The sequence below is a fragment of the Taeniopygia guttata genome, chromosome 19, assembly GCF_048771995.1.
Source record: "Taeniopygia guttata chromosome 19, bTaeGut7.mat, whole genome shotgun sequence".
In the NCBI taxonomy this organism is placed as follows: Eukaryota; Metazoa; Chordata; class Aves; order Passeriformes; family Estrildidae; genus Taeniopygia; species Taeniopygia guttata.
Window position 1 is genome coordinate 3,038,763 of NC_133044.1, and position 12,207 is coordinate 3,050,969.

A 12,207-nucleotide genomic window follows, 5' to 3' on the forward strand; every position below is an offset into this window, starting at 1 on the left:
TGCTCCTGGAGCTGCTCTCCTGGCACTTCATCCCTGCTGAACTCAGGAACCCCCCCGAGATGTGCAAAACACAGCTGGGTTTGCACAGGCCGAGCTGGCGGCCGTTCCCAGCTCCTGGCGGGGTGGGAAGCTGCAGCAGGATGAAAGCAGAGGCCATAATCCTGCCATGGCTGACTGATGAGCTGAAAGGGAGAAGCAGTGGCTTGCACAACACGAGCTATTCAGGCTGGGAACGCCCCAGTGGCTGCCAAAGGGCTCCCTTCCTCCTGGGGAGCTCCGACCAAAGCAGGCACAGCCAGCTCAGGGGGGACACACACAAAAAAAATCCCAGGAACCACCTATCCATGGGGTCAGGATGTGGGCTCCTCTTCCCCCGCACAGGTTTCCTCCCCGACAGCAGGACGAAGCAATCGAGGTCAGTGAAACAGTTTTATTACAAAGTTCCAATCACCATGTACAGTTTTTACAATGTCACTTTTCAAGGGCTCGGCTGTGCTGCTTGGGTTAGGGAGGGAGGTTTTTTTTTTTTCTTAGGGTTTGGGAGGGTTTTTTTTCTTTTGGTTATTTTTTTTTTTTAAGAACAGCACCATTAACATTGAGTTTGGGACACACCTACGAAAAACAGCTCAATCAACTAACACAGAGGGGAGAGAGGACAATTCATACCAGAGAGAAGGACAAGAGGGGACAGGGAGAGCACAAGGAAGAGACGAGAGGGGAGGGCAGCCCGGTGGTGATCCTCCTCCTGGCTCGGAATGGGAGGGACAGGGGGAATACCCACCCATGGCAGGGGGATGGACCCTGACACAACAGCCAGCGCTGCCTAAGGCTGTCGGTGCTTGGATGGGGGGTGGGAAACCCGCAAGGTCTCACCCCCAGGAGGAAGAGCTTGGCTGTGCCGTGGTCTTTCAGAGGTTGTCAGCAGTTAAGACTTTGTCTTGGCCTTGTCAGGGCACTTTCGTGGGAGAGAAAGAACTGGCCAGGGGCGATGGGGACAGTTTCCTTATTGCTTCCTGGAAGTCGTTTAGTCAGCAGGGGTGGTGAGGAAGGAAAGAAGGAGGGGAGGAGAAAGAAAAGAGCCCCAAGAAAGCCCACCCACTGCCTGATGCATACGTTGGGAAGAACACCATGCAAAAAGATTTGCCTGCTAGCTAGTGCCATGTATAAAATAACGATACGGTAACAGTTCTGGCCTGGTTATTAGAGGTTATTATATCACCATGAAGCACAAGCGAAGTCTCCAAACGCCAACAACTCCCTGCTGAAAGTGCATCTCAAGGAGTTTGCTTAGGAGGAGGATTCACTGCGTAAAACAAGGCACCACAAGAAGGTTGGATACTGGGTCGGGCGTGAGGACACGCTGGAGAATCCACAAGCGGCGGAAGAGAGACCTAGTTTTAAATAACGTCTGTTGGCACAGGGGCCCCTTAGATGGGCTCGGGTTTTAGCTTGTCTGCTAGAAAGTCGCTGACAAAGGCTTCCACGATTTCGGGCGTGATCTCCTCCACATCCATCACGTACTTGGCCCGGGCTGACATGTCCAGGATGGTGAGCAGGGGCGCAGCCTCGGGCAGGTTGGTGTAATCCCGCAGCGAGTCGGTCATGTCGTCCTGGAGGCCAAAAGGAGAAGGACAGAGGAGTCAAGAGCAGAGCCAGACCAGGAACAGCTTGCTGCTGCCACGGTATATCCCAAGAGGCTGCGCCTTGCAGCAGCACTGCAGTACCACCAGCTCGGTGCCTGCTCTGCTCGTGGTTCGTGTCACAACCAAACGGGGATGGTTTATCCCAGGCTGGAATGGGACATACACTCCTCCAAGCCAGAGGCACTGCTTCCAGACCAACCTGCTGCCCCAGCCACCCCAGAGCCTCTGAGACATGCACAGCTCAAGGAACTGGGGACAAGTGCTGAATGTGGGGACTCGCTGCTCACCAAGGGCGGATACCAAAGGGACCCAAGCGCACGCCCAGAACAAAGCAAAGCACAGGAATGGGATGAAGCCTTGTGCAATGAGACCCCACCAGCAGGTCCCAGTGAGTGGGCACACACAGGAGCAGCACGCTGCTTGCGGGGGGAGAGGGCTGCCCTCCCCTGGGCCAGGCACAGGCGATGATTGATCCCTCTGAAGGCTGTGGGATGCAAAGAGGCGGCGGTGGCGCGATTCATCGCCGAGCCCACGCAGCGGGGCGTTCCTGCGCGCCCCTTCCGAGGGGCAGGAATGGAATCCATCCACCTGGTTGGCGGCCGGGGCTCTGCAGTGCTGGGGAGCTCTGGTTGCGCCTCCCCTTCCTTTGCAGGGGTTTTTGGTGCAGCTGGGCCACGTGGCTGGAAGGACCAGCAGGGCCGGGCTCGTCGCCTCGGCCGCCCCCCACCCAGGTGTCGGGGCGCCTCGTCCTTTATCGACAAAGGCAGCAAGGAATATTTTTAATCAATGCAAAATCGGTGCTGGGAGAGCAATGGGAGGCGCCTGCTCCGGCCATGGCCAGGCTGCTTTGTGCGTGGGGGCCAGGGAGCCCCGGGGCCAGCGCTCCCGGCTATTGAGGTGACGGATGAATGGGATGTGCTGGACGCTCCCCATTCTTCGGGCCGGCCTCGGGAGCTGCATGAATAGCAGCAATGTTTCAGCTACAGCGGGAGGAGAAGCTTGGCAGGCTCTGGGGGAGGGGGGGGAAGGTCCTGGACCCTCCCAAAATAGCCCTTTCCAACAAGGGACTTATTCAAGGGCGCGGGGCTGAGCTGGGATGCTCAGAGACCCGTTAGGGTGGTGGGAGAGGGAGTGGCTGCACGGAGGGGGCTGTGGGAGGTGGCAGTGGGGGCCTGGCTGGCTGGGGGGGCCTGGGGGTGGCAGTGGGGACCCTTTTGTCGCAGGGCGGCTCCGGAGGGCTCCGCACATGGAGCGCTGCGGCTGTGACGTGGGCGAGCAGGGACGGAGCAGGCGCAGCGGCTGCCACCTGCCCAGGCCCTGAGAAGGATGTGGGAGGGGAACTGCAGCCCTGGGGGTGCTGGGAGGGTTTTTTTGACACAAAACCTTAGTTTGCCAGACTGCAGCGGGACAAAGTGGCTGTGCAGGGGAAAGGGAGGCCAGAAGTCCTCCAGTTTTCCCATTTCCATTCTCTCCAGCAGATCTTTGACTTGGAGTGCTGCACATGCCTCAAATGACATCTCAGCCAAGAAAAACATGGTCAGCTCAGGGCAACAGCTGAAATTTCACTGGCTGGGCCAGGCTGAAACTCAAACCCCACTCTTCTTCCCCTGCCCAGCCACTTTTCTGCCTGCACAGCCTCAGGGTTGAGCAGGCAGCAGCCCACTCCCTCCCACCTCCCGCTGCCCCACTCTGCCCATCCCTCTCCTACCTTCAGGAGCATCTCTGAGCAAACCCTTTGCTAGAAGTAATATCTGGCAAGGAGAGCACAGACTGAGCCAGGCCTCAAGTCTGGCTTTGCTCTGTGCTGCCTGGCAGCTGCAGTAGCTCCGTGCCTCAGTTTACCCCCTGAACAACAACAACAGTACCCAACTCAGCTCAGTCCCCACACCCAGCAGGACACAGCCCTGTGCTCTCTCTCACTTACCTCACCCGCCACGAAGAAGAGCAGCGGTGCCTCCTCCTCTTTGGCTTTGTACTTGGCTATGATTTTTTCAGCTATGGGCTGGACCAGTTGTTTCGCTGCCTCCGATTCCCCGTCATCCTCCGAATCTGCAGGGCACGGCGTTGTGGAGGCAAAACAGAAAAGAGGCAAGGCAAAAAATAAAAATAAATTAGGATCAAAGGATGCAAAGAGGCTGGGTGCTGGCAGCTCTGTCCCACAGCACCACCGTGCAGGAAGCAGGAGCCCGGATGCACCGCACAGACTTCAAAGGCACACACAGCTCTGGAGCAATCAGGGAGCAGTGAAGTGCACCACAGGGAAACACTGAACAGAGGAGCAGTTCCTGCTCCCCAAATACTGCACTGCTTGCTCCCTTGCTGTTGGTGATGTGCAGGGACAAACAGGCACACAAAAAGTGGTTTGAGCGTGTTTTGAAGAGCAAACAAAGGTGCTGATGTGAGGCTGCTGCCACCCCTGTGCACCATCCCTGTGCCTCGGGATGGCTGAGCTGCAGCTTTACTGCTCCAGTCTCAGAGCTCTGAAGGCAGCTTTGATTTGACAGAGGTAGGGCAGAAAGAGATGGCAGCATCAATCAAACGCCAGCCACCACTGAAGTTCAAATAGTGAGCTGGAAAGAGGAGAGTCTGCGTCCTTGGCAAGCGTGGAGATTAAAAGATTCCAATTCAGGGAACACTTTTAGGCACTAAAGAAAGAAGGCAGAAGAGAGCCTTTTGTTCCCCCTCATGGTCTCTGATGTAACCACCACAACAGGTCCAGCCCCCAGCTGGGACAAGCCATGCCCATGCCAGGAAAACTCTCTGTCCTTGCTTCACACAGCCCTGTCCTCCTCTCTGGCTTCTCCAAGCAAAGCAGGAGATTCCAGAGACGCTGCACACTGGATTTCGGGGTCTGTCCTGCGTGCAGGGCAGTGATAAATACAGCAAGTTGTGGGGTGTCTGCAGGGATTGCTCTTCCTACAAACATCAGCTGCTGGCGGTGCTCCAGGCAGCCCTGCACACTCTGGCTAACCCAGCCCTAACCCCTCTGGGGAAGGAGGTACATCAGTCAGGATTTATTCAGCACCAGCACTTGCAAAGCCTGCCTTCTCCTGGGGGTGCTGCTGCCTGTGCAATGCAGGCACTGCTCTGCTGGGGGGGTCTCCCAGCAGGACAAAGCTGGCCAGGAGCCCCCCCATTCCCAGTGCTTGCCTTGCTGCAGCACCAGCTGCATCTCTGCCCCAGCACATCACTGGTGGGTTTCATCAAGACCATCCACCCCCAAAAGCACGGAGCAAGAACCCCCAGCTGTTCCCCTGATGAGCTGTTTGCAGCAAGGTGATAGAAAAAGTTTGCTCAGAGCAAGATAAAAATAAGTCTTTCCAGAGGCCTGCAGCGCCAGCCCCAGTCCATCAGGCTCGGCGTGGCCAGCCGGTCCTTCCCACGTGAGGAGAGGATTTTTGGCTCTGTGCTCACATCCCCTGCTGGGCTCTGCTGAATAAATAACCAGGGTCAAAAGGAAATCTGAAAGGGAAGAAGGAAAGGAGCAAGGGCCGTGTTATCAGTGCTGCAGAGGAGTGTGTGCTGCTCACAAAGGGCACATGAGGAAGCGGGACACGAGCCCTGCCCTGGGCCAGGCACAACACCAGCAAGGCAAACGGGGCTTCATCAGCACACCCCTAAACTCCACACAGCACACAGGGGACAGCTGCACCCCCTCAAGAGCCCAGGACCCCTCAATTCCCTGCCTGGGATGCTGTGTGCACACTTGGGCTGCCCACCCAGGGCTCAGCCTGCAGCACAGCTCATCCCAGCCATGCCCTTTCCTGAGTTATTGTGTCCATTGCTGGCAGGGAAGCAATGAAGAATGAGCCATCTGTAGCTCTAGGCTTGTCTCTAACTGCAGGGAAGCTTCATGTGTGGGTTAGCAGGGAAAGGACAGGAACTTTGGGGAAAAACCTTGCCCTGTCCTGCAGCCAGGGGAATTGGGGAAATCAAGGACCAGCAGAGCATGAAAGGCTGCTCTGACTGTCACAGCCCTGTGAGCTGTGGTTTCAAGCACAGATCTATAATCCCTTGCACAGACAACACTTCCTCTGACTCCTCTGTAACATCAGGTGTGCCTGAAGTCCCTGCTCCAGGAAGGTTTTTCCCACCTCCACCACCACCAGCTGTGACAGTGTATTTCTGACCCTCCCAACACCCCATCACCTTTGTTAGGACAGCTCCTCTGCGCTGCCAGTCACTGCCCCACCACATCCCAGGGTGGGGTGTGGGACTTGCAGGAGCCCCGTGGGCACAGAAGGCTCTGGCAAACCCCTGTGAGCTGCTGTGGCACAGGACAGGGGCTAAGGGGCTTCCACAGCAAGCTCTCCTCTCCTCTCCCCCCACTGGCCTTCCTGTGAGCACACAGTGATGGAAAATGGAAATGGATGTCATATCCCTCCCCAGGGACCTTTGTCACCACCCGAGGCAGGTTCCCAGCCCCGTGGCCAGCTCTAGCCAAGCTGGCAGGCTGCCTAACCCCCTTTCCAGCACAGGCTCTGCTGGCAGAGCAGGGATGCTCCATCCATACCTACAAAGAGAACGAGGCAGGGGCCCTCATTGAGCTGCACGGCGTTGGAGTCCGTCAGCTCCAGCACGGGCTTGGGGTGCCAGGGGAACTCGCGGCACTCGACGTCGTTCAGCACCTCCACCCGGCCCTGCCGCGTGATCACCTCTCCCTTGGCGTCCAGCACGATGAGAGTCGGGATGCCTGCGATGGAAAACAACAGGGAGGAGGATCAGTGAGCTGGCCAGCGACAGGGTGTGGGGAGAAAGGCCTTTTCCTATGGCCTCCAGCCCTGGCAGGAGCCCAGGCAGCCTCCTGCCTCTGCGCAGCTCACCGAGCGGGGATCAAACTCCCTGGATCCTGTTTCTGTCCTAGCAGAGCGCTGTGATTCCAGGAGCAGGAAACTGAGACAGCTCTGGCATTGCCTGCCTCTCCCTGCCCAGCTGCAGGCAGGGATTGCTGCTGTCTGGTGCCCTCTGTACCACCCAGGGACCCTCCCTCTTGCACCACCATCCCAGTGCCCAGATGTGGCTGCCTCTGGAAGAGCCCAATTCCCAGGAACTCACAAGGCCTGCAGACAGCAGTGGCCAGGAAGCAGGGTGTGTTCCCTCCCAGAAGAACACCACCTATTTTTGCCCCACAGCCCCCCAGCACTAATGGCCCAGCCATTTCCACAGCACATCCCTCTGGAGACTAACAAAGCTGTGCAGGAATGTCCAGGTCTACAGGATCCTGACAGGATGTGGCTCAGGGGATAGCCAGTGATGGTCTGGCTCTTGGGAAAAAGCAACACTTTGCCCTGAGCTATGGGGCTGAAAAGTTTAGTCATAAAGGAGAAGCTTTGTACAGGAGGTGAACAGAGTTGCAGCAGAGACCCAGCACAAGCCACCAACTCAAATGTCACTGGCAGTGGGGCAGGTTGGACACCAGCTGGTGACCATCCCATCTGATAAAGCACCGGCTTTCCGGCCACAAAACAGCCACGGGTGGGTCAGCAGGAGCAGCTGACGTTGGTGACTTCATCTGGAAAGCACACCACTCCTCTGTCATCAGGGAGACAAAGAAACATCCCACAAGGAAGGAAGAGGGGACAGTGGGATCAGGCCCCAAGGGACAAAACAGTGACCAGTGTTAGTGCCAAGTGCTGCCATTGCTCACCACCTGGGCTTTGCCCTGCTCCCTCTGCAGCATCTCCTTCACTCAGCAGCACCTCTGGCAAGCTGGGGACACTCAAACACTCCTGCCCTTCATGCCAAGGTTCATTTTAAAGCTCATTCCTCAGAAATACCCTGCAGAGCCCTTCCTGAGCAGGGGGCACGCAGCGTGTGTGCTCCTGCCAGGCTGCTGGCGCTGTGTTTGTCCAGCAGTGGGTTACTCAAAGCCCAGTTCAGAAACTGGAGGCGTTTCTCTAGGAAATACTCGGCCATCTGTGTGTCCCAGCCTGCCTGCAGGTCCAGGCCAGGGCTGCATTCCCATCATTCCAGCCCGGCGCATTCCTGCCTGCGCTGGGGCTGGTGCTAAGCAGCAGTGCAGGAACCCGCCCAATGGCTGAGCTTGCAGATCCTTAGGGTACAGCCAAGAAAACCATTTTGTATCACAAAAAGGCTTATTCATTACCTGCTGGTAATTCAGTGTAGCCCCAGGGCAGGGATGGGTTAAACAGACTGGAAGGAATTGGGAAATCTCAAGCTGGCCCTGCCCTTAGAGGCACAAAGTGCTACTGACACCAGGAGAAGGCAGGATTCGGATCTTGATCCTTTTAGGATTGCCAGCCCCACCCCAACGCCTGCTTTTCCATCCGTTGTACAGCAGGAACTGCTGCTCAGGGCATCAGCCAGCCTGAGCAGCACTCCCAGGCAGAGGTTCCAAAGAAGCTTTGCTGATCTGGGAAAATTAGGGGCCCAATTTAGATACAGATCGCTGTGATTCTGCAGCTATCAAGGATTTCATCCACTATTCAAAGCTTTACACTTCGCTTAATTTGCATATGCAGATGACCCGAACCCCTCCCCCCCAATACCCAGCCAACTACAAATAGAAAATAGAATCAAAAAACAATGTTTTTTAAGATAATTCACACCCCCATCTTCTCAGGTGACCTTTGTGACTACTTCCCTAAAAGACACACCCTGTTTCCAGGGGACAAAGACCTGCAGGACCAGGGAAAGCATCCTTAATGTTATTCACACCTGCTAACCCAAATAATTCCCCCTCCCCACTCTCCCAGGCACTATTTGTTATTTTAGTGCCTTTTGGGGGATTTGGTAATTGCCTTAAGTCATAACAGCAGAATTTACTTATCAAGAAGAATCAGCGATCAGACACTGCAATGAATATTGTATAAGCTTGGATGAAAATTAGCATAGACAGTCTTGGTTGGATTTTATGCACTAGAAAATGGATTTGGCTCCCACGGGGCCAGCATTTATGAAAACACAGGGGCCAAATGGTTTGTTACTGAACCTGGCGAGGCATTTACATATTTATATATTAAACCCCAAACCCGACATTGAAATCTCATCTGCATGAAGTCTGTCGGGTGAGTAATCACAACCGAAGTGAAGCAAACCCCACACCAACCACAGCACAGGTGGTGCATTTTATTGCTGGTTTTTCACTTTTTCAGAAGAAAGCTCCAGAAATCTCCTCTAGCAGCGACTTCCAGGCTGTGAGGGTGACCTGTGGGTGTCTGGGCTAAAGCATGGGGAAGGAGAGGAACAGGAGTTTTGGGAAGGCATTTCCAATCCCAAAGAGACACCACAGAGTGCAGAGGGAATGTTGGGGAACTCGTGAGATACACAACAACACGGGGCGATTCCTGTCAAAGCATCAAGTCCATCACTGCTCCCCATCCCACTGGGAGGAGAGCTAAGGCCAGGGAATTTCACCCAAGGCAGGACTGGGAGCTGCCTGCACAAAGGGGAATTATTTCTAAGCAGCCACAACACAAGACATGACTCTTTCTCAGAACAGCACTGCACCCAGAAGCAATTTACTCGAGGTGGTAGGGTACAGCCTCTGACTGCACATGAGTTATGAATAGAGGCATTCAAAGTAAACCCAAATAAAGGCCTGTAACTCAACTTGCATTTTATACTGAGTTTTTAAAAGTTGTAGGGGCCAACACAGGACTAAAACAACAAGAGATTTGACTCTCTTGCTACTTTCCACCACTCAGGAACTTAAAGCAGACAAGGAAGACAAACTCTTCTGTTGTTTCAGTACCCAGCCTTCAAAAAACAGAGGGAAACCTCTTCATATTGTGCTCACAACCCAAGCACCAGGATGGTAACCTGGACACACTCACTGATCAGAAGTGGAGCTCCAGAGAGAGCTTTCAGAGGGGGCAGCATCAGAACCGTGAATGTGGGAAATGCACACGTGGTTACACAGATCTAATTTTTCATTTGGGTGCAATAGCCAGACGTGCAGGAAGCTTTTGTCCCAGCTGGTGTGAAAAGCCTGACTGCAAACAGGCAGGCAGCCCCAGTCTGCATGGAGCTGAGCCTCAGGGATGACATGGGGCAGAGGAGGGGATAGGGGTGCAGGGGAACAGCCAATATTTACATTTTCAGGTCGGCACACAACAAAGAGAGATACCTTTAAGAAGGCTGGAGTTGTAGGGAAAGCTGTTGTAACTGGTTCCCTGGCTACAGCATGCCTGGTGCTCAAATATCCATGTCTGGACACCTTATTTACAGAAAGTCCCAGTGAAACTGGCAGCAGTCCTGCTGAAACCAGCCCTGGAGAGGGTTGTGAGCGGGCTGGGAAAAGACAGATGAATTTGGAAAGCTCTGGCCTCATGGGAAGGTCATTAAGCAGCAAACTGATGGCTATTTAAAACAGGCTGATGGTTATTTTTGGGCTGAGGTCAGGGAACAGGGCTGAGTGGCAGCACCTGAGCTCATGCCAGACGGGGAGTTCGGAGAGGACTCCAAGGAGGGATTATTTCTCTTGTCACTCTTCCCAAGCCCTGGGCCTCCTCTGGCAACACTTCTCCTTCCCCACATGAATATTCTGCCAGCCTGCACCCACCTGGACAATATGAAGTCAGGGTGGATATCAGGAAAATATTTTTTCACCCAGAGGGTGGTTGAGCGCTGGAAGAGGCTTCTCAGGGAAGTATTCACAGCACCAAACCTGTCTGAGCTCCAGAAGCACTGGGACAAAGCTCTCAGGCACAGGGTTGGATTGTTGGGTGTCCTACACAGGGCCAGGAGTTGGATCTGTGATCCTGATGGGTCCCTTCCAACCCAGCATATTCTGATTCTATGACATCACAGAGAAAAGATGAGGAACAGCCACATTGCAGCAAGACCTTTTAACCACAGGGAGAAATTATTTGTACATACACAAGATCTCCTCACCAGCCAGTCACCTCGCACACCTCTGTGCTGCAGTTTGTCCCCTGCAGGAACAAGGTGCCAGCCCCAGGAAGGGTTGCTGTGAGCTTTTATCATCTTTGTGACTCTTTGAAGCCACCCAGACTCACAGAGTCTCTCCCTGCCCCTTTGAGCAGCCAGGGCTGCTGGAATTCTGGCACTGGCACGTACAGTAAAAGCAAAGCCATGGTTTACATCAAACACTCTCTCCTTTGTAATTCATGTCACTAACATAAACCAGATGCCATCTTCCTCAGCCCCTGCAAAGAGCGATGGCCTGTGCCTTTGCATTACATAAACCAGCAAGAAAATGAAATTTGAACCTTCAAGAAATAGCAAAAAATAAATAAATCAGTAATTAGACAAAAAACATCCAAGCCAAAAACAGCTTCCAAGTTTCCAGGAAGAATTAGGTTGTTTATGGAAGTCCTGTTTCAACTAACAGCCTGCCTGGCAGGTGGTAGGAATGTGAGTTTGTGGAGAGCAGAAACATGAAGCTGCTCCGCCTGGGGCACTGTGCTTTGCTTTGCTGTTTTCTTGGTTTAGTTAAACAAGAGGAGATATTACAAATACTCAACAAAAGAGGGGGGGAAAGGAGATTTGTGCCTCAGCGTGGCCTTTCCTACCTTGGATGCCGTAGAGTCGGTTCAGGCGTGACCGTCTGGCCTCATCAGCGTAGGGCACGGCCACCCAGGGCATCTCACTGAAGTACTGCTTGAAGGAGTCCTCTGACCTGTGCAAGGGGAACAGGGCATGGCATGCACAGCCCTGCACTTGCCAGGCTCCTTCCTCATTAAAAACCTGGCTTGCAAAGCCTTTTATCCCTCCCACCAAAACTCATCAAGATGGGAGAGAGTTCGACCAAATTTAAAGCCCGCAGCCCTTCATCAAGAAGTCCACGGTGTATTTTTCCCCCAGTAAAATATTTCAAATTCTCCAGGGCATCTGAATGTCGACCCATGGTGACAGCAGCAGCTCAAGCATCCTTCAGAACCCAGAGCCACAAGGTGAAGCACAGAGCTGCTCTTGCTGAGCCCACCCTGCACATCCCCACTGGGCAGAGGGAAAGGACTCAGGTGGCCTTTGTGATGCCAGAGCCAACCTGCTCAGGTGTCACTGCTGCCTCACCTGTCTGCACTGACAAAGAGGATCTCAAACTTCTGGCCTGCCTCCTTGATTTTCCTGTAGGACTCCACCAGCACCCTCGTGAGGCTTCGGCATGGCGGGCACTGCAAAACACACAAGCATAAGGAGGATTGCAAAGCACAAGCATAAGGAGGATGTTGTCCCCTCCTAAGGACCAGACCCACACCAGCAGGGCCAGGTAACCCAGTGACCATGAATGAACTGGTGTGATCTCGTCTTCGCTGCAGTGCCTGAACGTACCTGGGGTTTATGGTCTGTAAGTTGCTAACAAAACCTCTTCCATTTTTAAAATCTGACCACTCTCCCCCTTGTGGGAATCCAGGGCTTCCCTCTGGCTGCCCTGGAAGGTCTGGGACCCTGGCAGGGGTCAGGAACCCCCCTGTACAGAGCCCCGAGAGACACTGGCTGTGATCTCTGTCCATGGAGAGGAGTTTTCAATCTTACAGGGTGAATTACAAGCTTTGAGTGTTTGATAAGAGTAATAATTAAGTGTGGCGCGGGTGCAAAAGTAAAATTTTAGGTTTCTAGATTAGGGGTTCAGAGGGGA

At 54.1% G+C, this 12,207-nt stretch overlaps 1 protein-coding gene across 1 annotated transcript in view; it reads right to left on the reverse strand.

Annotated features, from left to right (window-relative positions):
- Positions 1–416: 416 nt before the first annotated feature.
- The window catches only part of NXN (nucleoredoxin), a 46,222-nt gene continuing 34,431 nt past the window's right edge, over positions 417–12,207 (reverse strand). Inside the window, exons 4-8 of the mRNA XM_030288320.4 lie at positions 11,643–11,743; positions 11,141–11,247; positions 6,157–6,336; positions 3,568–3,692; positions 417–1,610 (exon numbers count right to left, since the gene is read on the reverse strand). Of these exons, the coding sequence (XP_030144180.1) occupies positions 1,428–1,610; positions 3,568–3,692; positions 6,157–6,336; positions 11,141–11,247; positions 11,643–11,743 (696 nt within the window). The 3' untranslated portion in view covers positions 417–1,427. The remainder of the gene's footprint in view (positions 1,611–3,567; positions 3,693–6,156; positions 6,337–11,140; positions 11,248–11,642; positions 11,744–12,207) is intronic.